Source organism: Cherax quadricarinatus, chromosome 30 (assembly GCF_038502225.1).
Source record: "Cherax quadricarinatus isolate ZL_2023a chromosome 30, ASM3850222v1, whole genome shotgun sequence".
Classification (NCBI taxonomy): domain Eukaryota; kingdom Metazoa; phylum Arthropoda; class Malacostraca; order Decapoda; family Parastacidae; genus Cherax; species Cherax quadricarinatus.
Window position 1 is genome coordinate 35,875,741 of NC_091321.1, and position 23,226 is coordinate 35,898,966.

The following is a 23,226-nucleotide window of genomic DNA, read 5'->3' on the forward strand; positions in this document are numbered from 1 at the left end:
AAGCAGAATGTGTGAAGAACATCCTGCGAGTGAGAACACTGGTGAAGTTGCAGCAGTATATGTGAAGAACATCCTGTGAGTGAGAACACTGAGGATGTTGCAGCAGTATGGGGGAAGAACATCCTTGGAGTGAGGACACTGAGGATGTTCAAGCAGAATGTGTGAAGAACATCCTGCGAGTGAGAACACTGGTGAAGTTGCAGCAGTATGTTTGAAGAACATACTTGTAGTGAGAACACTGAGGATTTTGCAGCAGCATGTGAGAACACTCATAGAGAGAGAACAATGATGATGTTTAAGCAGTAGGTGTTAAGAACATCCTGGGCGTGAGTACACTGAGGATGTTCCAGCAGTATGTGTGAAGAACATCCTTGGAGTGATAACACTGAGGATGTTGCAGCAGTATGTATGAACATTAGCTTGGGAGAGAGAACACAGAGAATGTTGCATCAGTATGTGAGAAGAATATCCAGGGAGTGAGAGCACTGAGGATGTTGAAGCAGTATGTGTGAAGAACATCCCGTGAGTGAGAACACTGATGATGTGGCACCAGTATGTTTGAAGAACATACTTGTAGTGAGAACACTGAGGATTTTGCAGCAGCATGTGTGAAGAACATCCTGGGAGTGAGGACACTGAGGATGTTGCAGCACCATGTGTGAAGGGCATCCTGTGAGTGAGGACACTGAGGATGTTGCAGCAGTATGTGTGAAGGACATCCTGGGAGTGAGGACACTGAGGATGTTCCAGCAGTATGTGTGAAGAACATCCTTGGAGTGATAACACTGAGGATGTTGCAGCAGTATATGTGAAGATCATCCTGAGAGTGAGAACAATGAGAATGTTCAAGCAGCATGTGTGAACATCCTGGGCGTGAGAACACTGATGATATTGCAGAAGTATTTGTGAAGAACATCCTGGGAGTGAGAACTCTGAGGCTGTTGCAGTCGTATGTGCGAAGAACGTCCTGGGAGTTAGAACACTGATGATGTTGCAGCAGCATGTGTGAAGAACATCCTGGGAGTGAGGACACTGAGGATGTTGCAGCAGCATGTGTGAAGGACATCCTGGGAGTGAGGACACTGAGGATGTTGCAGCAGCATGTGTGAAGGACATCCTGGGAGTGAGAGCACTGAGGATGTTGCAGCAGCATGTGTGAAGGACATCCTGGGAGTGAGGACACTGAGGATGTTGCAGCAGCATGTGTGAAGGACATCCTGGGAGTGAGAGCACTGAGGATGTTGCAGCAGCATGTGTGAAGAACATCCTGGGAGTGAGAACACTGCTGATGTTGCAGCAGCATGTGTGAAGAACATCCTGGGAGTGAGAACACTGAGGATGTTGCAGCAGCATGTGTGAAGGACATCCTGGGAGTGAGAGCACTGAGGATGTTGCAGCAGCATGTGTGAAGAACATCCTGGGAGTGAGGACACTGAGGATGTTGCAGCAGCATGTGTGAAGGACATCCTGGGAGTGAGGACACTGAGGATGTTGCAGCAGCATGTGTGAAGGACATCCTGGGAGTGAGGACACTGAGGATGTTGCAGCAGCATGTGTGAAGAACATCCTGGGAGTGAGGACACTGAGGATGTTGCAGCAGCATGTGTGAAGAACATCCTGGGAGTGAGGACACTGAGGATGTTGCAGCAGCATGTTTGAAGGACATCCTGGGAGTGAGAGCACTGAGGATGTTGCAGCAGCATGTGTGAAGAACATCCTGGGAGTGAGAACACTGAGGATGTTGCAGCAGCATGTGTGTGGGACATCCTGGGAGTGAGAGCACTGAGGATGTTGCAGCAGCATGTGTGAAGAACATCCTGGGAGTGAGGACACTGAGGATGTTGCAGAAGCATGTGTGAAGGACATCCTGGGAGTGAGGACACTGAGGATGTTGCAGCAGCATGTGTGAAGGACATCCTGGGAGTGAGGACACTGAGGATGTTGCAGCAGCATGTGTGAAGACATCCTGGGAGTGAGAACACTGAGGATGTTGCAGCAGCATGTGTGAAGGACATCCTGGGAGTGAGGACACTGAGGATGTTGCAGCAGCATGTGTGAAGGACATCCTGGGAGTGAGAGCACTGAGGATGTTGCAGCAGCATGTGTGAAGGACATCCTGGCAGTGAGAACACTGAGGATGTTGCAGCAGCATGTGTGAAGAACATCCTGGGAGTGAGGACACTGAGGATGTTGCAGCAGCATGTGTGAAGGACATCCTGGGAGTGAGGACACTGAGGATGTTGCAGCAGCATGTGTGAAGGACATCCTGGAAGTGAGGACACTGAGGATGTTGCAGCAGCATGTGTGAAGGACATCCTGGCAGTGAGAGCACTGAGGATGTTGCAGCAGCATGTGTGAAGGACATCCTGGGAGTGAGGACACTGAGGATGTTGCAGCAGCATGTGTGTGGGACATCCTGGGAGTGAGAGCACTGAGGATGTTGCAGCAGCATGTGTGTGGGACATCCTGGGAGTGAGGACACTGAGGATGTTGCAGCAGCATGTGTGAAGGACATCCTGGGAGTGAGGACACTGAGGATGTTGCAGCAGCATGTGTGAAGAACATCCTGGGAGTGAGGACACTGAGGATGTTGCAGCAGCATGTGTGAAGAACATCCTGGGAGTGAGGACACTGAGGATGTTGCAGCAGCATGTGTGAAGGACATCCTGGGAGTGAGGACACTGAGGATGTTGCAGCAGCATGTGTGAAGAACATCCTGGGAGTGAGGACACTGAGGATGTTGCAGCAGCATGTGTGAAGGACATCCTGGGAGTGAGGACACTGAGGATGTTGCAGCAGCATGTGTGAAGGACATCCTGGGAGTGAGGACACTGAGGATGTTGCAGCAGCATGTGTGAAGGACATCCTGGGAGTGAGGACACTGAGGATGTTGCAGTAGCATGTGTGAAGGACATCCTGGGAGGGAGGACACTGAGGATGTTGCAGCAGCATGTGTGAAGGACATCCTGGGAGTGAGGACACTGAGGATGTTGCAGTAGCATGTGTGAAGGACATCCTGGGAGTGAGGACACTGGGGAAGTTGTAGCAGGATGTGTGAAGGACATCCTGGGAGTGAGGACACTGAGGATGTTGCAGTAGCATGTGTGAAGGACATCCTGGGAGTGAGGACACTGGGGAAGTTGTAGCAGGATGTGTGAAGGACATCCTGGGAGTGAGGACACTGAGGATGTTGCAGTAGCATGTGTGAAGGACATCCTGGGAGTGAGAACACTCAGGATGTTGCAGCAGCATGTGTGAAGGACATCCTGGGAGTGAGGACACTGAGGATGTTGCAGCAGGATGTGTGAAGGACATCCTGGGAGTGAGGACTCTGAGGATGCTGCAGTAGCATGTGTGAAGGACATCCTGCGAGTGAAGACACTAGGGAAGTTGTAACACTATGTGTGAAGGACATCCTGGGAGTGAGGGCACTGAGGATGATGAAGCAGTATGTGTGAAGGACATCCTGGGAGTGAGGACGCTGAGGATGCTGCAGTAGCATGTGTGAAGGACATCCTGGGAGTGAGGACACTGAGGATGTTGTAAAACTATGTGTGAAGGACATCCTGGGAGTAAGGACACTGAGGATGTTGAAGCAGTATGTGTGAAGGACATCCTGGGAGTGAGGACACTGAGGATGTTGTAACACTATGTGTGAAGGACATCCTGGGAGTGACGACACTGAGGATGATGAAGCAGTATGTGTGAAGGACATCCTGGGTGTGAGAACACTGAGGATGTTGCAGCTGTATGTGTGAAGGACATCCTGGGAGTTAGGACACTGAGGATGTTGTAACAGCATGTGTGAAGGACATCCTGGGAGTGAGGACACTGAGGATGTTGCAGCAGCATGCGTAAAGGACATCCTGGGTGTGAGAACACTGAGGATGTTGCAGCTGTATGTGTGAAGGACATCCTGGGAGTTAGGACACTGAGGATGTTGTAACACTATGTGTGAACGACATCCTGCGAGTGAAGACACTGGGGAAGTTGTAGCAGGATGTGTGAAGGACATCCTGGGAGTGAGGACACTGAGGATGCTGCAGTAGCATGTGTGAAGGACATCCTGGGAGTGAGGACACTGAGGATGTTGTAACACTATGTGTGAAGGACATCCTGGGAGTAAGGACACTGAGGATGTTGCAGCTGTATGTGTGAAGGACATCCTGGGAGTTAGGACACTGAGGATGTTGTAACACTATGTGTGAAGGACATCCTGGCATTGAGGACACTGAGGATGTTGCAGAAGCATGTGTGAAGGACATCCTGGGAGTGAGAACACTGAGGATGTTGCAGCAGCATGTGTAAAGGACATCCTGGGAGTGAGGACACTGAGGATGTTGCAGCAGCATGTGTGAAGGACATCCTGGGAGTGAGGACACTGAGGATGTTGCAGCAGCATGTGTGAAGGACATCCTGGGAGTGAGGGCACTGAGGATGTTGCAGCAGCATGTGTGAAGGACATCCTGGCAGTGAGGACACTGAGGATGTTGCATCAGCATGTGTGAAGGACATCCTGGGAGTGAGGACACTGAGGATGTTGCAGCAGCATGTGTGAAGGACATCCTGGGAGTGAGGACACTGAGGATGTTGCAGCAGCATGTGTGAAGGACATCCTGGGAGTGAGGACACTGAGGATGTTGCAGCAGCATGTGTGAAGGACATCCTATGAGTGAGGACACTGAGGATGTTGCAGCAGCACGTGTGAAGAACATCCTGGGAGTGAGGACACTGAGGATGTTGCAGCAGCATGTGTGAAGGACATCCTGGGAGTGAGGACACTGAGGATGTTGCAGCAGCATGTGTGAAGGACATCCTATGAGTGAGGACACTGAGGATGTTGCAGCAGCATGTGTGAAGGACATCCTGGGAGTGAGGATACTGAGGATGTTGCAGCAGCATGTGTGAAGGACATCCTGTGAGTGAGGACACTGAGGATGTTGCAGTAGCATGTGTGAAGGACATCCTGGGAGTGAGGACACTGAGGATGTTGCAGCAGTATGTGTGAAGGACATCCTGGGAGTGAGGGCACTGAGGATGTTGCAGCAGTATGTGTGAAGGACATCCTGGGAGTGAGGGCACTGAGGATGTTGCAGCAGCATGTGTGAAGAACATCCTGGGAGTGAGGACACTGAGGATGTTGCAGCAGCATGTGTGAAGAACATCCTGGGAGTGAGGACACTGAGGATGTTGCAGCAGCATGTGTGAAGGACATCCTGGCAGTGAGGACACTGAGGATGTTGTAACACTATGTGTGAAGGACATCCTGGGAGTGAGGACACTGAGGATGTTGCAACAGCATGTGTGAAGGACATCCTGGGAGTGAGGACACTGAGGATGTTGCAACAGCATGTGTGAAGGACATCCTGGCAGTGAGGACACTGAGGATGTTGTAACACTATGTGTGAAGGACATCCTGGGAGTGAGGACACTGAGGATGTTGTAACACTATGTGTGAAGGACATCCTGGGAGTAAGGACACTGAGGATGTTGAAGCAGTATGTGTGAAGGACATCCTGGGAGTGAGGACACTGAGGATGTTGTAACACTATGTGTGAAGAACATCCTGGGAGTCAGGACACTGAGGATATTGCAGCTGTATGTGTGAAGGACATCCTGGGAGTTAGGTCACTGAGGATGTTGTAACACTATGTGTGAAGGACATCCTGGGAGTGAGGACACTGAGGATGTTGCAGCAGCATGTGTGAAGGACATCCTGGGAGTGAGGACACTGAGGATGTTGCAGTAGCATGTGTGAAGGACATCCTGGGAGGGAGGACACTGAGGATGTTGCAGCAGCATGTGTGAAGGACATCCTGGCAGTGAGAACACTGAGGATGTTGTAACATCATGTGTGAAGGACATCCTGGGAGTGAGGACACTGAGGATGTTGCAGAAGCATGTGTGAAGGACATCCTGGGAGTGAGGACACTGAGGATGTTGCAGCAACATGTGTGAATTACATCCTGGGAGTGAGAAGACTGAGGATGTTGCAGCAGCATGTGTGAAGGACATCCTGGGAGTGAGGACACTGAGGATGTTGCAGCAACATGTGTGAAGGACATCCTGGGAGTGAGAAGACTGAGGATGTTGCAGCAGCATGTGTGAAGGACATCCTGGGAGTGAGGACACTGAGGATGTTGCAGCAGCATGTGTGAAGGACATCCTGGGAGTGAGGACACTGAGGATGTTGCAGCAGCATGTGTGTATTACATCCTGGGAGTGAGGATACAGAAGATGTTGGAGCAGCATGTGTGAAGGACATCCTGGGAGTGAGGACACTGAGGATGTTGCAGCAACATGTGTGAAGGACATCCTGGGAGTGAGAAGACTGAGGATGTTGCAGCAGCATGTGTGAAGGACATCCTGGGAGTGAGGACACTGAGGATGTTGCAGCAGCATGTGTGAAGGACATACTGGGAGTGATGATACAGAAGATGTTGCAGCAGCATGTGTGAAGGACATCCTGGGAGTGAGGACACTGAGGATGTTGCAGCAGCATGTGTGAAGGACATCCTGGGAGTAAGGACACTGAGGATGTTGCAGCTGTATGTGTGAAGGACATCCTGGGAGTTAGGACACTGAGGATGTTGTAACACTATGTGTGAAGGACATCCTGGGATTGAGGACACTGAGGATGTTGCAGAAGCATGTGTGAAGGACATCCTGGGAGTGAGAACACTGAGGATGTTGCAGCAGCATGTGTAAAGGACATCCTGGGAGTGAGGACACTGAGGATGTTGCAGCAGCATGTGTGAAGGACATCCTGGGAGTGAGGACACTGAGGATGTTGCAGCAGCATGTGTGAAGGACATCCTGGGAGTGAGGGCACTGAGGATGTTGCAGCAGCATGTGTGAAGGACATCCTGGCAGTGAGGACACTGAGGATGTTGCATCAGCATGTGTGAAGGACATCCTGGGAGTGAGGACACTGAGGATGTTGCAGCAGCATGTGTGAAGGACATCCTGGGAGTGAGGACACTGAGGATGTTGCAGCAGCATGTGTGAAGGACATCCTGGGAGTGAGGACACTGAGGATGTTGCAGCAGCATGTGTGAAGGACATCCTATGAGTGAGGACACTGAGGATGTTGCAGCAGCACGTGTGAAGAACATCCTGGGAGTGAGGACACTGAGGATGTTGCAGCAGCATGTGTGAAGGACATCCTGGGAGTGAGGACACTGAGGATGTTGCAGCAGCATGTGTGAAGGACATCCTATGAGTGAGGACACTGAGGATGTTGCAGCAGCATGTGTGAAGGACATCCTGGGAGTGAGGATACTGAGGATGTTGCAGCAGCATGTGTGAAGGACATCCTGGGAGTGAGGACACTGAGGATGTTGCAGTAGCATGTGTGAAGGACATCCTGGGAGTGAGGACACTGAGGATGTTGCAGCAGCATGTGTGAAGAACATCCTGGGAGTGAGGACACTGAGGATGTTGCAGCAGCATGTGTGAAGAACATCCTGGGAGTGAGGACACTGAGGATGTTGCAGCAGCATGTGTGAAGGACATCCTGGCAGTGAGGACACTGAGGATGTTGTAACACTATGTGTGAAGGACATCCTGGGAGTGAGGACACTGAGGATGTTGCAACAGCATGTGTGAAGGACATCCTGGGAGTGAGGACACTGAGGATGTTGCAACAGCATGTGTGAAGGACATCCTGGCAGTGAGGACACTGAGGATGTTGTAACACTATGTGTGAAGGACATCCTGGGAGTGAGGACACTGAGGATGTTGTAACACTATGTGTGAAGGACATCCTGGGAGGAAGGACACTGAGGATGTTGAAGTAGTATGTGTGAAGGACATCCTGGGAGTGAGGACACTGAGGATGTTGTAACACTATGTGTGAAGAACATCCTGGGAGTCAGGACACTGAGGATATTGCAGCTGTATGTGTGAAGGACATCCTGGGAGTTAGGTCACTGAGGATGTTGTAACACTATGTGTGAAGGACATCCTGGGAGTGAGGACACTGAGGATGTTGCAGCAGCATGTGTGAAGGACATCCTGGGAGTGAGGACACTGAGGATGTTGCAGTAGCATGTGTGAAGGACATCCTGGGAGGGAGGACACTGAGGATGTTGCAGCAGCATGTGTGAAGGACATCCTGGCAGTGAGAACACTGAGGATGTTGTAACATCATATGTGAAGGACATCCTGGGAGTGAGGACACTGAGGATGTTGCAGAAGCATGTGTGAAGGACATCCTGGGAGTGAGGACACTGAGGATGTTGCAGCAACATGTGTGAATTACATCCTGGGAGTGAGAAGACTGAGGATGTTGCAGCAGCATGTGTGAAGGACATCCTGGGAGTGAGGACACTGAGGATGTTGCAGCAACATGTGTGAAGGACATCCTGGGAGTGAGAAGACTGAGGATGTTGCAGCAGCATGTGTGAAGGACATCCTGGGAGTGAGGACACTGAGGATGTTGCAGCAGCATGTGTGAAGGACATCCTGGGAGTGAGGACACTGAGGATGTTGCAGCAGCATGTGTGTATTACATCCTGGGAGTGAGGACACTGAGGATGTTGCAGCAGCATGTGTGAAGGACATCCTGGGAGTGAGGACACTGAGGATGTTGCAGCAGCATGTGTGAAGGACATCCTGGGAGTGAGGACACTGAGGATGTTGCAGCAACATGTGTGAAGGACATCCTGGGAGTGAGAAGACTGAGGATGTTGCAGCAGCATGTGTGAAGGACATCCTGGGAGTGAGGACACTGAGGATGTTGCAGCAGCATGTGTGAAGGACATACTGGGAGTGATGATACAGAAGATGTTGCAGCAGCATGTGTGAAGGACATCCTGGGAGTGAGGACACTGAGGATGTTGCAGCAGCATGTGTGAAGGACATCCTGGGAGTGAGGACACTGAGGATGTTGCAGCATCATGTGTGAAGGACATCCTGGCAGTGAGAACACTGAGGATGTTTCAGCCGCATGTGTGAAGGGCATCCTGTGAGTGAGAACACTGAGGATGTTGCAGCAGCATGTGTGAAGGGCATCCTGTGAGTGAGGAGAATGAGGATGTTGCAGCAGCATGTGTGTGGGACATCCTGGGAGTGAGGGCACTGAGGATGTTGCAGCAGCATGTGTGAAGGATATCCTGGGAGTGAGGACACTGAGGATGTTGCAGCAGCATGTGTGTGGGACATCATGGGAGTGAGGGCACTGAGGATGTTGCAGCAGCATGTGTTTGGGACATCCTGGGAGTGAGGGCACTGAGGATGTTGCAGCAGCATGTGTGAAGGACATCCTGGGAGTGAGGACACTGAGGATGTTGCAACAGCATGTGTGAAGGACATCCTGGGAGTGAGGACACTGAGGATGTTGCAGCAGCATGTGTGAAGAACATCCTGGGAGTGATTACACTGAGGATGTTGCAGCAGCATGTGTGTGGGACATCCTGGGAGTGAGGACACTGAGGATATTGCAGCAGCATGTGTGAAGAACATCCTGGGAGTGAGGACACTGAGGATGTTGCAGCAGCATGTGTAAAGGACATCCTGGGAGTGAGGTCACTGAGGATGTTGCAGCAGCATGTGTGAAGGACATCCTGGGAGTGAGGACACTGAGGATGTTGCAGCAGCATGTGTGAAGGACATCCTGGGAGTGAGGGCACTGAGGATGTTGCAGCAGCATGTGTGAAGGACATCCTGGCAGTGAGGACACTGAGGATGTTGCATCAGCATGTGTGAAGGACATCCTGGGAGTGAGGACACTGAGGATGTTGCAGCAGCATGTGTGAAGGACATCCTGGGAGTGAGGACACTGAGGATGTTGCAGCAGCATGTGTGAAGGACATCCTGGGAGTGAGGACACTGAGGATGTTGCAGCAGCATGTGTGAAGGACATCCTATGAGTGAGGACACTGAGGATGTTGCAGCAGCACGTGTGAAGAACATCCTGGGAGTGAGGACACTGAGGATGTTGCAGCAGCATGTGTGAAGGACATCCTGGGAGTGAGGACACTGAGGATGTTGCAGCAGCATGTGTGAAGGACATCCTATGAGTGAGGACACTGAGGATGTTGCAGCAGCATGTGTGAAGGACATCCTGGGAGTGAGGATACTGAGGATGTTGCAGCAGCATGTGTGAAGGACATCCTGGGAGTGAGGACACTGAGGATGTTGCAGTAGCATGTGTGAAGGACATCCTGGGAGTGAGGACACTGAGGATGTTGCAGCAGCATGTGTGAAGAACATCCTGGGAGTGAGGACACTGAGGATGTTGCAGCAGCATGTGTGAAGAACATCCTGGGAGTGAGGACACTGAGGATGTTGCAGCAGCATGTGTGAAGGACATCCTGGCAGTGAGGACACTGAGGATGTTGTAACACTATGTGTGAAGGACATCCTGGGAGTGAGGACACTGAGGATGTTGCAACAGCATGTGTGAAGGACATCCTGGGAGTGAGGACACTGAGGATGTTGCAACAGCATGTGTGAAGGACATCCTGGCAGTGAGGACACTGAGGATGTTGTAACACTATGTGTGAAGGACATCCTGGGAGTGAGGACACTGAGGATGTTGTAACACTATGTGTGAAGGACATCCTGGGAGGAAGGACACTGAGGATGTTGAAGCAGTATGTGTGAAGGACATCCTGGGAGTGAGGACACTGAGGATGTTGTAACACTATGTGTGAAGAACATCCTGGGAGTCAGGACACTGAGGATATTGCAGCTGTATGTGTGAAGGACATCCTGGGAGTTAGGTCACTGAGGATGTTGTAACACTATGTGTGAAGGACATCCTGGGAGTGAGGACACTGAGGATGTTGCAGCAGCATGTGTGAAGGACATCCTGGGAGTGAGGACACTGAGGATGTTGCAGTAGCATGTGTGAAGGACATCCTGGGAGGGAGGACACTGAGGATGTTGCAGCAGCATGTGTGAAGGACATCCTGGCAGTGAGAACACTGAGGATGTTGTAACATCATGTGTGAAGGACATCCTGGGAGTGAGGACACTGAGGATGTTGCAGAAGCATGTGTGAAGGACATCCTGGGAGTGAGGACACTGAGGATGTTGCAGCAACATGTGTGAATTACATCCTGGGAGTGAGAAGACTGAGGATGTTGCAGCAGCATATGTGAAGGACATCCTGGGAGTGAGGACACTGAGGATGTTGCAGCAGCATGTGTGAAGGACATCCTGGGAGTGAGGACACTGAGGATGTTGCAGCAACATGTGTGAAGGACATCCTGGGAGTGAGAAGACTGAGGATGTTGCAGCAGCATGTGTGAAGGACATCCTGGGAGTGAGGACACTGAGGATGTTGCAGCAGCATGTGTGAAGGACATCCTGGGAGTGAGGACACTGAGGATGTTGCAGCAGCATGTGTGTATTACATCCTGGGAGTGAGGATACAGAAGATGTTGCAGCAGCATGTGTGAAGGACATCCTGGGAGTGAGGACACTGAGGATGTTGCAGCAACATGTGTGAAGGACATCCTGGGAGTGAGAAGACTGAGGATGTTGCAGCAGCATGTGTGAAGGACATCCTGGGAGTGAGGACACTGAGGATGTTGCAGCAGCATGTGTGAAGGACATACTGGGAGTGATGATACAGAAGATGTTGCAGCAGCATGTGTGAAGGACATCCTGGGAGTGAGGACACTGAGGATGTTGCAGCAGCATGTGTGAAGGACATCCTGGGAGTGAGGACACTGAGGATGTTGCAACAGCATGTGTGAAGGACATCCTGGGAGTGAGGACACTGAGGATGTTGCAGCAGCATGTGTGAAGAACATCCTGGGAGTGATTACACTGAGGATGTTGCAGCAGCATGTGTGTGGGACATCCTGGGAGTGAGGACACTGAGGATATTGCAGCAGCATGTGTGAAGAACATCCTGGGAGTGAGGACACTGAGGATGTTGCAGCAGCATGTGTGAAGAACATCCTGGGAGTGAGGACACTGAGGTTTTAGTCATGACTATTTTCACACATCTTCCACACTTTTAATAACTCAAATATGCCCTCCCTAAAGATGGTAAATATATTTTTTCTTATAGTAACTTTTAATGCTACCAAGGATTGGTAACACTTATGTGGTAAACTGATATAATATTTAATATCACACTAGTCACACGGTCACACAGCTTTTATCAGATTAGAAATACTGTAATTACCACAATGTGGTAAAACCTATAAAACATTTTACCACTGACTTGTAACACTGTTAAATATTACACAATAGTCTGGCAACACTGTCAACGCCCCCTCGGCCCGGTATGTGACCAGGCCTCCATGTGGGCTGTTACTGTTGGCCGCATACAACCCGACGAACCACAGCCCGGCTGGTCAGGTAATGACTTTATGCGCCTGTCCAGCGCATTTTTATGATGTGGGATGTTAGTGCTGTCGGTCTGTAGTTCTTTGCTATTGCTTTACTGCCCCCTTTGTGGAGTGGGGCTATGTCTGTTGTTTTTAGTAACTGTGGGACGACCCCCGTGTCCATGCTCCCTCTCCATAAGATGTTAAAAGCACATCCTTGCAGTTCTTGATAAACAGGGAGTTATATGAGTCTGGGCCTGGGGCAGAGTGCATGGGCATGTCAATTATCGCCTTTTCAAAGTCATTTGGCATCAGGATAATATCAGATATGTTCATGTCTACTAAATTCTGTCTTTTTCATAAATAATTCATTTAGGTCATTGACTCTCAGTCTGGTTAGCGGCTCGCTAAAAAACGAGTCATATTTGGACTTGCGTAGCTCATTTATTTCCTTGCTGTCATCTGTGTAGGACTCATCTTGTTTAAGTAAGGGCCCAATACTGGATGTTGTTCTCCACTTTGATTTGGTATAAGAAAATAAATGTTTTGGGTTTCTTTCAATTTCATTTATGGCTTTTAGTTCTTCCCTCGTTTCTTGACTCCTATAAGATTCCTTTAGCTTTAGTTGGATGTTTGCTATTTCTCTGACTAGTGTCTCCCTACGTATTGCAGATATACTGACCTATTTTAGCCTCTCTATTATTCTTTGCCTTCGCCTGTATAGGCGAAGGCAAAGAATAGTTTACATTTTCTCCTTTTCCTTAAAGCAATAATAAGCCTTGAACATACCTCGAGTACCACAGAGTTAATTTGTTCTACACATAGGTTTGGGTTCGTATTGCTTTAGATATCTTCACAGTTTATATCATTGAGGACCTAGTTTACTTGCTCCCACCATATGTTTTTTTATTGAAGTTGAATTTAGTGAAGGCTCCCTCATGACTGATCACATTTTGTCAGTCTGGGGCCCCTCACATATATGTCTGAACCTCTATTATGTTGTCATCTGAGTATATTGTTTTTGATATGGTAATATTTCGTATCAGATCATCATTGTTAGTGGAGATGAGGTCCAGCGTATACACCAGTCTTGTTGACTCTATTATTTGCTAGTTTAAGGTGAATTTGGTGAAGAGATTTCATAGCTCGTGTGTGTGCGAGTTTTCATCTGAGCTGCCTCTTGGTGTTATCTTTGCTACAGCATTATTTGCTATATTCCTCCATTTTAGGTGCCTTAGCTTGAAATCACCCAGGAGCAAGATGTTGGGGGCAGAAGCTGAAAGATTTTCCGGACAGTAATAAATTTTTGAAAACTGTTCCTGGAATTGTTGGGAAGGTCCATCCAGCATATTGTATACAACCTCAGTCTTTACTGCCAAAATTTCAACTACATCATTTGAGGCATTTAGTAGTTCTAAGCACATAAGTGACTCTGTGATATACAGGCCAATCCCCTTCCCTCTTTTGCCTGTTCGCTCTGTCACATCTGTATAGGTTGTAACCCGGGATCCACATTTCATTATCCAAGTGATCCTTTATGTGGGTCTCTGTGAAAACCGTGAACATTGCATTTGACTTTGTAAGCAGTCCACGGATGAAAGGTATTTTTATAGTTCGTTGCTGGCTTTAGACCCTGTATATTTGCAAATATATGAATATCGTTAGAATGGTGGTATTGGTGGTATGGTGGGTCTTTCTTTCCTGCCACTAATATCTGTTGCTTTGGAGTGGAAGCCATCGACTGTGATTCCACTCCAGAAATTATTGTAGTTGGTGTACGATTCCTGTCATTTCCTGCCAGCTTTTTTTCCTTCCTGGTGCTAAAAAAAAACCTCTCTCTGGGGTGGCTGTAGCTACTCAGGTTTTCCCATGGTCTGGATGTTTTGTTTCTTCTTGCACACTTTAGGTGGTTACATTTTCCTGTTGTCATGAGAGCACGGCATTTCCTGGGATGCTCAAGTTGCCCATTCCATCTGTTTTTCCAGATGTTCCATGCCAGCAGATACCTAATGCATAGAATTTGGATAGGCCTGGTTTCTGTTTGCCTTGGTATTTTGTGACTGCATTCCCTACTGGTGCATGTTTTCCCATCTCATTACTATCTTCAGCACTAATGGAGCCTTCACCAGTAATTTCTGGTATTCTATCTTCACTATTTCTTGGGGCATCCCCTTGTTTACTATCTCCTGTGGTATTGCTAGTTTGTAACATTGGTTTTTGCATGTCCTTGTCTACACCTGTATCCCCACTAGAACTCCTGTCTCCCTCCAGGCCAACAACTTTCACTTCTCCATTTTCACAGGTACTGTCTACCAGGACAACATCTGCACCAGGGGCGATAGCACCATCTGGCCCAGTCCTTTTATTTTCCAATCTGTTATAGAATGCTGTCAGGTTTTCCGTGATGGCCATTTTGATGTATTCAACTTTTAATACCAATGTGATTTTATTCCACAGTTGGATCTCATCTGGGCATACCCAAAAACACTTCCCTGGTTTAATATCTCTTGTAGATGATTCCTGAATATCTGCACAAGATGCGTGGGCTAATTTCCCACAGAAGTTGCACATAATCCATGCAGAAGCCTATTTAGTTGTTTGGTTGTAGGCTACACAGGATTTCATGATGTGATTTTTCTTGGTTGTTGTACTGTATGTTCTACTAATAACCTTTGTAAAGTGTAGTTCTGTCGATTTGTATTTGTATCTATTTGTATTTGTACTTGTATGTGTTTGAGACAATCTTACCGCTGCTAGCAATAACTGTTTGGTGTTTGATAAGGGCACTTAAAACCCTGTCACCTTATAAATTTGGTCATAGGATACCTTGTTTTTCAACGTATCCGTTTGGATAACACTGTCAGATATCTTACCCATACTGGTAACACTGTCAAACATCTTACCTACCTTGATAACACTGTCAAATATCTTACCCACACTGGAAACACTGTAAAACATCTTACCCACACTGGTAACACTGTCAAACATCTTACCCACGATGTGTATACCCAGTTGGGGTTTATATTTCGTGTTGTGTCACATTTATATTTTGCGATACAATGGTCCTGACATTTAACGAGAAATAGGCCTACCAAGCTCAGCCCGCACACCCTGCCTTACTCTCGCACCAGACATCATTCAGCCTGGCATGGGCTGGCATGGGCCATGCATGGGCCTGGCATGGGCCTGGCATGCATGGGCCTGAATGGTCCCAGAGCCGCCATAACACACTGCCAATGTACCTAGTATCCAATGAAACAATGACGTTGACTTTGAAGCCATATCATTCATTCCCGCTACCAGATCCACAGACACTGGTAACACTGTCAAGCATCTTATCCATACTGGTAACACTGTCCAACATCTTTCCAGACACTAGCAATAGTGTCAAGCATCTTACCAGACAGTAGCACACTGTCAAGCATCTTACAAGACACTAGCAACACTGTCATGCATCTTACCAGACACTAGCAGCACTGTGAAGCATCTTATCCATACTGGTAACACTGTCCAACATCTTACCAGACACTAGCGACACTGTCAAGCATCTTACCAGACACTAGCAACACTGTCATGCATCTTACCAGACACTAGCAACACTGTCAAGCATCTTATCCATACTGGTAACACTGTCCAACATCTTTCCAGACACTAGCAATAGTGTCAAGCATCTTACCAGACAGTAGCACACTGTCAAGCATCTTACCAGACACTAGCAACACTGTCAAACGTCTTACCAGACACTAGCAACACTGTCAAGCATCTTACCAGACACTATCAACACTGCCAAACATCATATCAGACACTAGCAACACTGTCAAGCATCTTATCCATACTGGTAACACTGTCCAACATCTTACCAGACACTAGCAACACTGTCAAGCATCTTACCAGACACTAGCAACACTGTCAAACAACTTACCAGACACTAGCGACACTGTCAATCATCTTACCAGACACTAGCAACACTGTAAAGCATATTACCAGGCACTAGCAACACTGTCAAGCACCTTACCCATACTGGTAACACTGTCCAACTTCTTACAAGACACTAGCGACACTATCAAGCATCTTACCAGACACTAGCAACACTGCCAAGCATCTTACCAGACACTAGCAACACTGTCAAGCATCTTACCAGACACTAGCAACACTGTCAAGCAACTTATCCATACTGGTAACACTGTCCAACATCTTACCAGACATTAGCGACACTGTCAAGCATCTTACCAGATACTAGCAACACTGTCAAGCATCTTATCCATACTGGTAACACTGTCCAACATCTTACCAGACACTAGCGACACTGTCAAGCATCTTACCAGACACTAGCAACACTGTCAAACATCTTACCAGATACTAGCAACACTGCCAAGCATCTTACCAGACACTAGCAACACTGTCAAGCATCTTACCAGACACTAGCAACACTGTCAAGCATCTTATCAATACTGGTAACACTGTCCAACATCTTTCCAGACACTAGCAACACTGTCAAACATCTTACCAGACACTAGCAACACTGTCAAACCTCATTCCAGACACTAGCAACACTGTCAAACATCTTACCAGACACTAGCGACACTGTCAAACATCTCACCAGACACTAGAAACACTGTCAAACATCTTACCAGACACTAGCAACACTGCCAAGCATCTTACCAGACACTAGCGACACTGTCAAACATCTCACCAGACACTAGAAACACTGTCAAGCATCTTACCAGACACTAGCAACACTGTCAAACATCTTACCAGACACTAGCAACACTGTCAAACATCATACCAGACACTAGCAACACTGTCAAACATCTTACCAGACACTAGCAACACTGTCAAACATCTTACCAGACACTAGCAACACTGTCAAACAACTTACCAGACTGGCAACACTGTCAAGCATCTTACAAGACACTAGCGACACTGTCAAACATCATACCAGACACTAGCAACACTGTCAAACATCATACCAGACACTAGCAACACTGTCAAACATCATACCAGACACTAGCAACACTGTCAAACATCATACCAGACACTAGCAACACTGTCAAACATCTTACAAGACACTAGCGACACTGTCAAACATCATACCAGACACTAGCAACACTGTCAAACATCATACCAGACACTAGCAACACTGTCAAACATCATACCAGACACTAGCAACACTGTCAAACATCATACCAGACACTAGCAACACTGTCAAACATCTTACCAGACACTAGCAACACTGTCAAACATCTTACCAGACACTAGCAACACTGTCAAACATCTTACCAGACACTAGCAACACTGTCAAACAACTTACCAGACTGGCAACACTGTCAAGCATCTTACAAGACACTAGCGACACTGTCAAATATCATACCAGACACTAGCAACACTGTCAAACATCATACCAGACACTAGCAACACTGTCAAACATCATACCAGACACTAGCAATACTGTCACACATCTTACCAGACGCTAGCAACACTGTCACACAGCTTACCAGACACTAGCAACACTGTCAAACATCTTACCAGACACTAGCAACACTGTCAAACATCTTACCAGACACTAGCAACACTGTCAAACATCTTACCAGACACTAGCAACACTGTCAAACATCTTACCAGACACTAGCAACACTGTCAAACATCTTACCAGACACTAGCAACACTGTCAAACATCTTACCAGACACTAGCAACACTGTCAAACATCTTACCAGACACTAGCAACACTGTCAAACATCTTACCAGACACTAGCAACACTGTCAAACATCTTACCAGACACTAGCAACACTGTCAAACATCTTACCAGACACTAGCAACACTGTCAAACATCTTACCAGACACTAGCAACACTGTCAAACATCTTACCAGACACTAGCAACACTGTCAAACATCTTACCAGACACTAGCAACACTGTCAAACATCTTACCAGACACTAGCAACACTGTCAAACATCTTACCAGACACTAGCAACACTGTCAAACATCTTACCAGACACTAGCAACACTGTCAAACATCATACCAGACACTAGCAACACTGTCAAACATCATACCAGACACTAGCAACACTGTCAAACATCTTACCAGACACTAGCAACACTGTCAAACATCTTACCAGACACTAGCAACACTGTCAAACATCATACCAGACACTAGCAACACTGTCAAACATCATACCAGACACTAGCAACACTGTCAAACATCTTACCAGACACTAGCAACACTGTCAAACATCATACCAGACACTAGCAACACTGTCAAACATCATACCAGACACTAGCAACACTGTCAAACATCTTACCAGACACTAGCAACACTGTCAAACATCTTACCAGACACTAGCAACACTGTCAAACATCTTACCAGACACTAGCAACACTGTCAAACATCATACCAGACACTAGCAATACTGTCAAACCTCTTACCAGACACTAGCAACACTGTCAAACATCATACCAGACACTAGCAACACTGTCAAACATCATACCAGACACTAGCATCACTGTCAAACATCTTATCAGACACTAGCAACACTGTCAAACATCTTACCAGACGCTAGCGACACTGTCACACAACTTACCAGACACTGGCAACACTGTCAAGCATCTTACAAGACACTAGCGACACTGTCAAACATCATACCAGACACTAGCAACACTGTCAAACATCTTACCAGACACTAGCAACACTGTCATAGTTAAGAAATTCTCAATTATGTTATTTTATCAATGTAAGATTGTTCCTTTTATTTTTAAAACAAACACATTAAATAATTTAGCGCTGGAAGGCAGCTGGTCGACTATGTTCTAATATATTAATAATATATTTGTTACTAACCTTATTTTTTTAATGTCCGTCACATTGTGTTGACAGTCTGATAATTGCCGTAACAGTTTGTTTCGTAACTCCTGAGTATGTTGTGTGATGTTCTCCAGCAACGTGATGTTGACCTGCTGTTGACTCTTTATTATGGATACTTCTTCATTATTTTGTGTCAAGTTTTTTACTTGTGATTCACAACTGACGTGACTTTCCTCAACTTTCAGTAACTGTGCTGCTGCTGCTGCTGCTGCTGCTGCTGATGTTGCTGCTGCTGCTGCTGCTGCTGCTGCTGCTTCCACCTGACTCTTATCTTCATGGACTTCAAGAAGTTCCTCCTCCAACACACGCTTTTCCTCTTTCGTCAGTCGAAGTATTTCTTCTTTTTCTTGAAAAGTTTTTTGTTGTTGTTGTATTCTGTTCTGTAGCTCTTGTATTGTCTGATCTCTTTCAATAACAGTCTCTTGTTGTTGTTGTATTCTGTTCTGTAGCTCTTGTATTGACTGATCTCTTTCAGTAACCATCTCTTGTTGTTGTTGTATTCTGTTCTGTAGCTCTTGCATTGACTGATCTCTTTCAGTAACAGTCTCTTGTTGTTGTTGTATTCTGTTCTGTTGTTGTTGTATCGTTTCATCTTTTTCTGCAAGAGTTTCGTCTCGCCGTAAGAGTTTCTGCTTGAGATCTTCAACTTCACGCATCAGGTGTTGAGTAATGTTGTTCTTGTGCTCACCAGCTGTCATAATAACATAAACACCATTACAAATACATAATTATATGTCTCATATAACCTATATAATATGACTCTCGTATAATCAATATAACCTCCAGCAGCATGCGATCAAATAACATCCAGCAGTGTATCACTATTGACTATATAACCTCCAGCAGTGTATGACTATACAACCTCCAGCAGTAAATGACTATGTAACCTCCAGCAGTGAATGACGATATAGCCTCCAGTAATGAATGACTATATAACCTCCAACAGCATATGACTATATAAACACCAGCAGTGTATGATTATATAACCTCCGACAGTGTATGACTATATGACCTCCAGCTGTGTATGACTATATAACCTCCAGCAGTGTATGATTACATAACCTTTAGCAGTGTATGACTTTATAACCTCCAACAGTGTATGACTATATAAACACCAGCAGTGTATGATTATATAGCCTCCAACAGTGTATGCCTATTTAACCTCCAGCAGTGAAATGACTCTATAACCTCTAGCTGTTTATGGCTTTCTAACCTCCAGCAGTGTATGACTATATAACCTCCTGCAGTGTATGACTATATAACCTCCAGCAGTGAATGTCTGTAGCCTCCAGCAGTGTATGACTATATAACCTCCAGAAGTGAATGTCTGTAGCCTCCAGCAGTGTATAACTATATAACCTTCTGCAGTGTATGACTATATAACCTGCGGCAGTGAGTTTCTATATATCCTTCAGCAGTGTATGACTATATTAACTCCGGCAGTGAATGTCTGTATAACCTCCAGCAGTGTATGATTTTATAACCTCTAGCTGTTGATGGCTTTATAACCTCCAGCAGTGCATGACTGTATAACCTCCAGCAGTGTATGACTATATAACCTCCAGCAGTGTATGACTATATAACCTCCAGCAGTGTATGACTATATAACCTCCAGCAGTGTATGATTTTATAACCTCCAGCAGTGTATGACTATATAACCTCCAGCAGTGTATGACTATATAACCTCCAGCAGTGTATGATTTTATAACCTCTAGCTGTTGATGGCTTTATAACCTCCAGCAGTGCATGACTGTATAACCTCCAGCAGTGTATGACTGTATAACCTCCAGCAGTGTATGACTATATAACCTCCAGCAGTGCATGACTGTATAACCTCCAGCAGTGAATGACTATATAACCTCCAGCAGTGAATGACTATATAACCTCCAGCAGTGAATGACTATATAACCTCCAGCAGTGAATGACTATATAACCTCCAGCAGTGAATGACTATATAACCTCCAGCAGTGAATGACTATATAACCTCCAGCAGTGAATGACTATATAACCTCCAGCAGTGAATGACTATATAACCTCCAGCAGTGCATGACTATATAACCTCCAGCAGTGTATGACTATATAACCTCCAGCAGTGCATGACTGTATAACCTCCAGCAGTGAATGACTATATAACCTCCAGCAGTGTATGACTATATAACCTCCAGCAGTGTATGACTATATAACCTCCAGCAGTGTATGACTATATAACCTCCAGCAGTGCATGACTATATAACCTCCAGCAGTGTATGACTATATAACCTCCAGCAGTGTATGACTATATAACTTCTAGCTGTTTATGGCTTTATAACCTCCAGCAGTGTATGACTATATAACCTCCAGCAGTGTATGACTATATAACCTCCAGCAGTGTATGACTATATAACCTCCAGCAGTGTATGACTATATAACCTCCAGCAGTGTATGACTATATAACCTCCAGCAATGTATGACTATATAACCTCCAGCAGTGTATGACTATATAACTTCTAGCTGTTTATGGCTTTATAACCTCCAGCAGTGTATGACTATATAACCTCCAGCAGTGTATGACTATATAACTTCTAGCTGTTTATGGCTTTATAACCTCCAGCAGTGTATGACTATATAACCTCCAGCAGTGTATGACTATATAACCTCCAGCAGTGCATGACTGTATAACCTCCAGCAATGTATGACTATATAACCTCCAGCAATGTATGACTATATAACCTCCAGCAGTGCATGACTATATAACCTCCAGCAGTGTATGACTATATAACCTCCAGCAGTGTATGACTATATAACCTCCAGCAGTGCATGACTGTATAACCTCCAGCAGTGTATGACTATATAACTTCTAGCTGTTTATGGCTTTATAACCTCCAGCAATGTATGACTATATAACCTCCAGCAGTGCATGACTGTATAACCTCCAGCAATGTATGACTATATAACCTCCAGCAGTGCATGACTATATAACCTCCAGCAGTGCATGACTATATAACCTCCAGCAATGTATGACTATATAACCTCCAGCAGTGCATGACTATATAACCTCCAGCAGTGTATGACTATATAACCTCCAGCAGTGCATGACTATATAACCTCCAGCAGTGTATGACTATATAACCTCCAGCAGTGCATGACTGTATAACCTCCAGCAGTGTATGACTATATAACTTCTAGCTGTTTATGGCTTTATAACCTCCAGCAATGTATGACTATATAACCTCCAGCATAGAATGACAATATAACCTCTAGTAGTTTATGACTTTATAACCTCCAGCAGTATTTAGTATAACCACAAATCACCTTCTGTGTTTGACAGCCACCAAGTGAGTAAAACTATACAACCGTCAACTATCTATAACTATAAAACCAACAGCTGTGTATAACTATACAACAACAAGCTGTGTATACCTATAAGAACATAAGAACATAAGAAAGGAGGAACACTGCAGCAGGCCTGTTGGCCCATACTAGGCAGGTCCTTTACAATTCATAAACCATACCCCCGATGCGCAAGTCCCACTCAAATCCAAACCCTCCCACTCATGTACTTATCCAACCTAAATTTGAAACTACCCAAAGTCCTAGCCTCAATAACCCAACTAGGTAGACTGTTCCACTCATCAACTACCCTATTTCCAAACCAATACTTTCCTATGTCCTTTCTAAATCTAAACTTATCTAATTTAAATCCATTACTGCGGGTTCTCTCTTGGAGAGATATCCTCAAGACCTTGTTAATATCCCCTTTATTAATACCTATCTTCCACTTATACACTTCGATCAGGTCTCCCCTCATTCTTCGTCTAACAAGTGAATGTAACTTAAGAGTCTTCAATCTTTCTTCATAAGGAAGATTTCTAATGCTATGTATTAATTTAGTCATCCTACACTGAATGTTTTCTAACGAATTTATGTCCATTCTGTAATATGGAGACCAGAACTGAGCTGCATAATCTAGGTGAGGCCTTACTAATGATGTATAAAGCTGCAGTATGACCTTTGGACTTCTGTTGCTTACACTTCTTGATATAAATCCCAGTAATCTATTTGCCTTATTACGTACGCTTAGGCACTGCTGTCTTAG

The 23,226-nt window shown here is 46.2% G+C and overlaps 1 protein-coding gene across 2 annotated transcripts in view; it reads right to left on the minus strand.

The window, feature by feature from the left end:
* LOC128692771 (angiopoietin-1) overlaps nucleotides 1-23,226 on the minus strand; it is a 178,020-nt gene that overhangs the window by 66,260 nt on the left and 88,534 nt on the right. For both annotated transcript variants that reach the window (XM_070090105.1, XM_070090104.1), the window contains one exon: nucleotides 19,128-19,842. In XM_070090105.1, coding sequence (XP_069946206.1) covers nucleotides 19,128-19,842 — 715 coding nt within the window. The remainder of the gene's footprint in view (nucleotides 1-19,127; nucleotides 19,843-23,226) is intronic.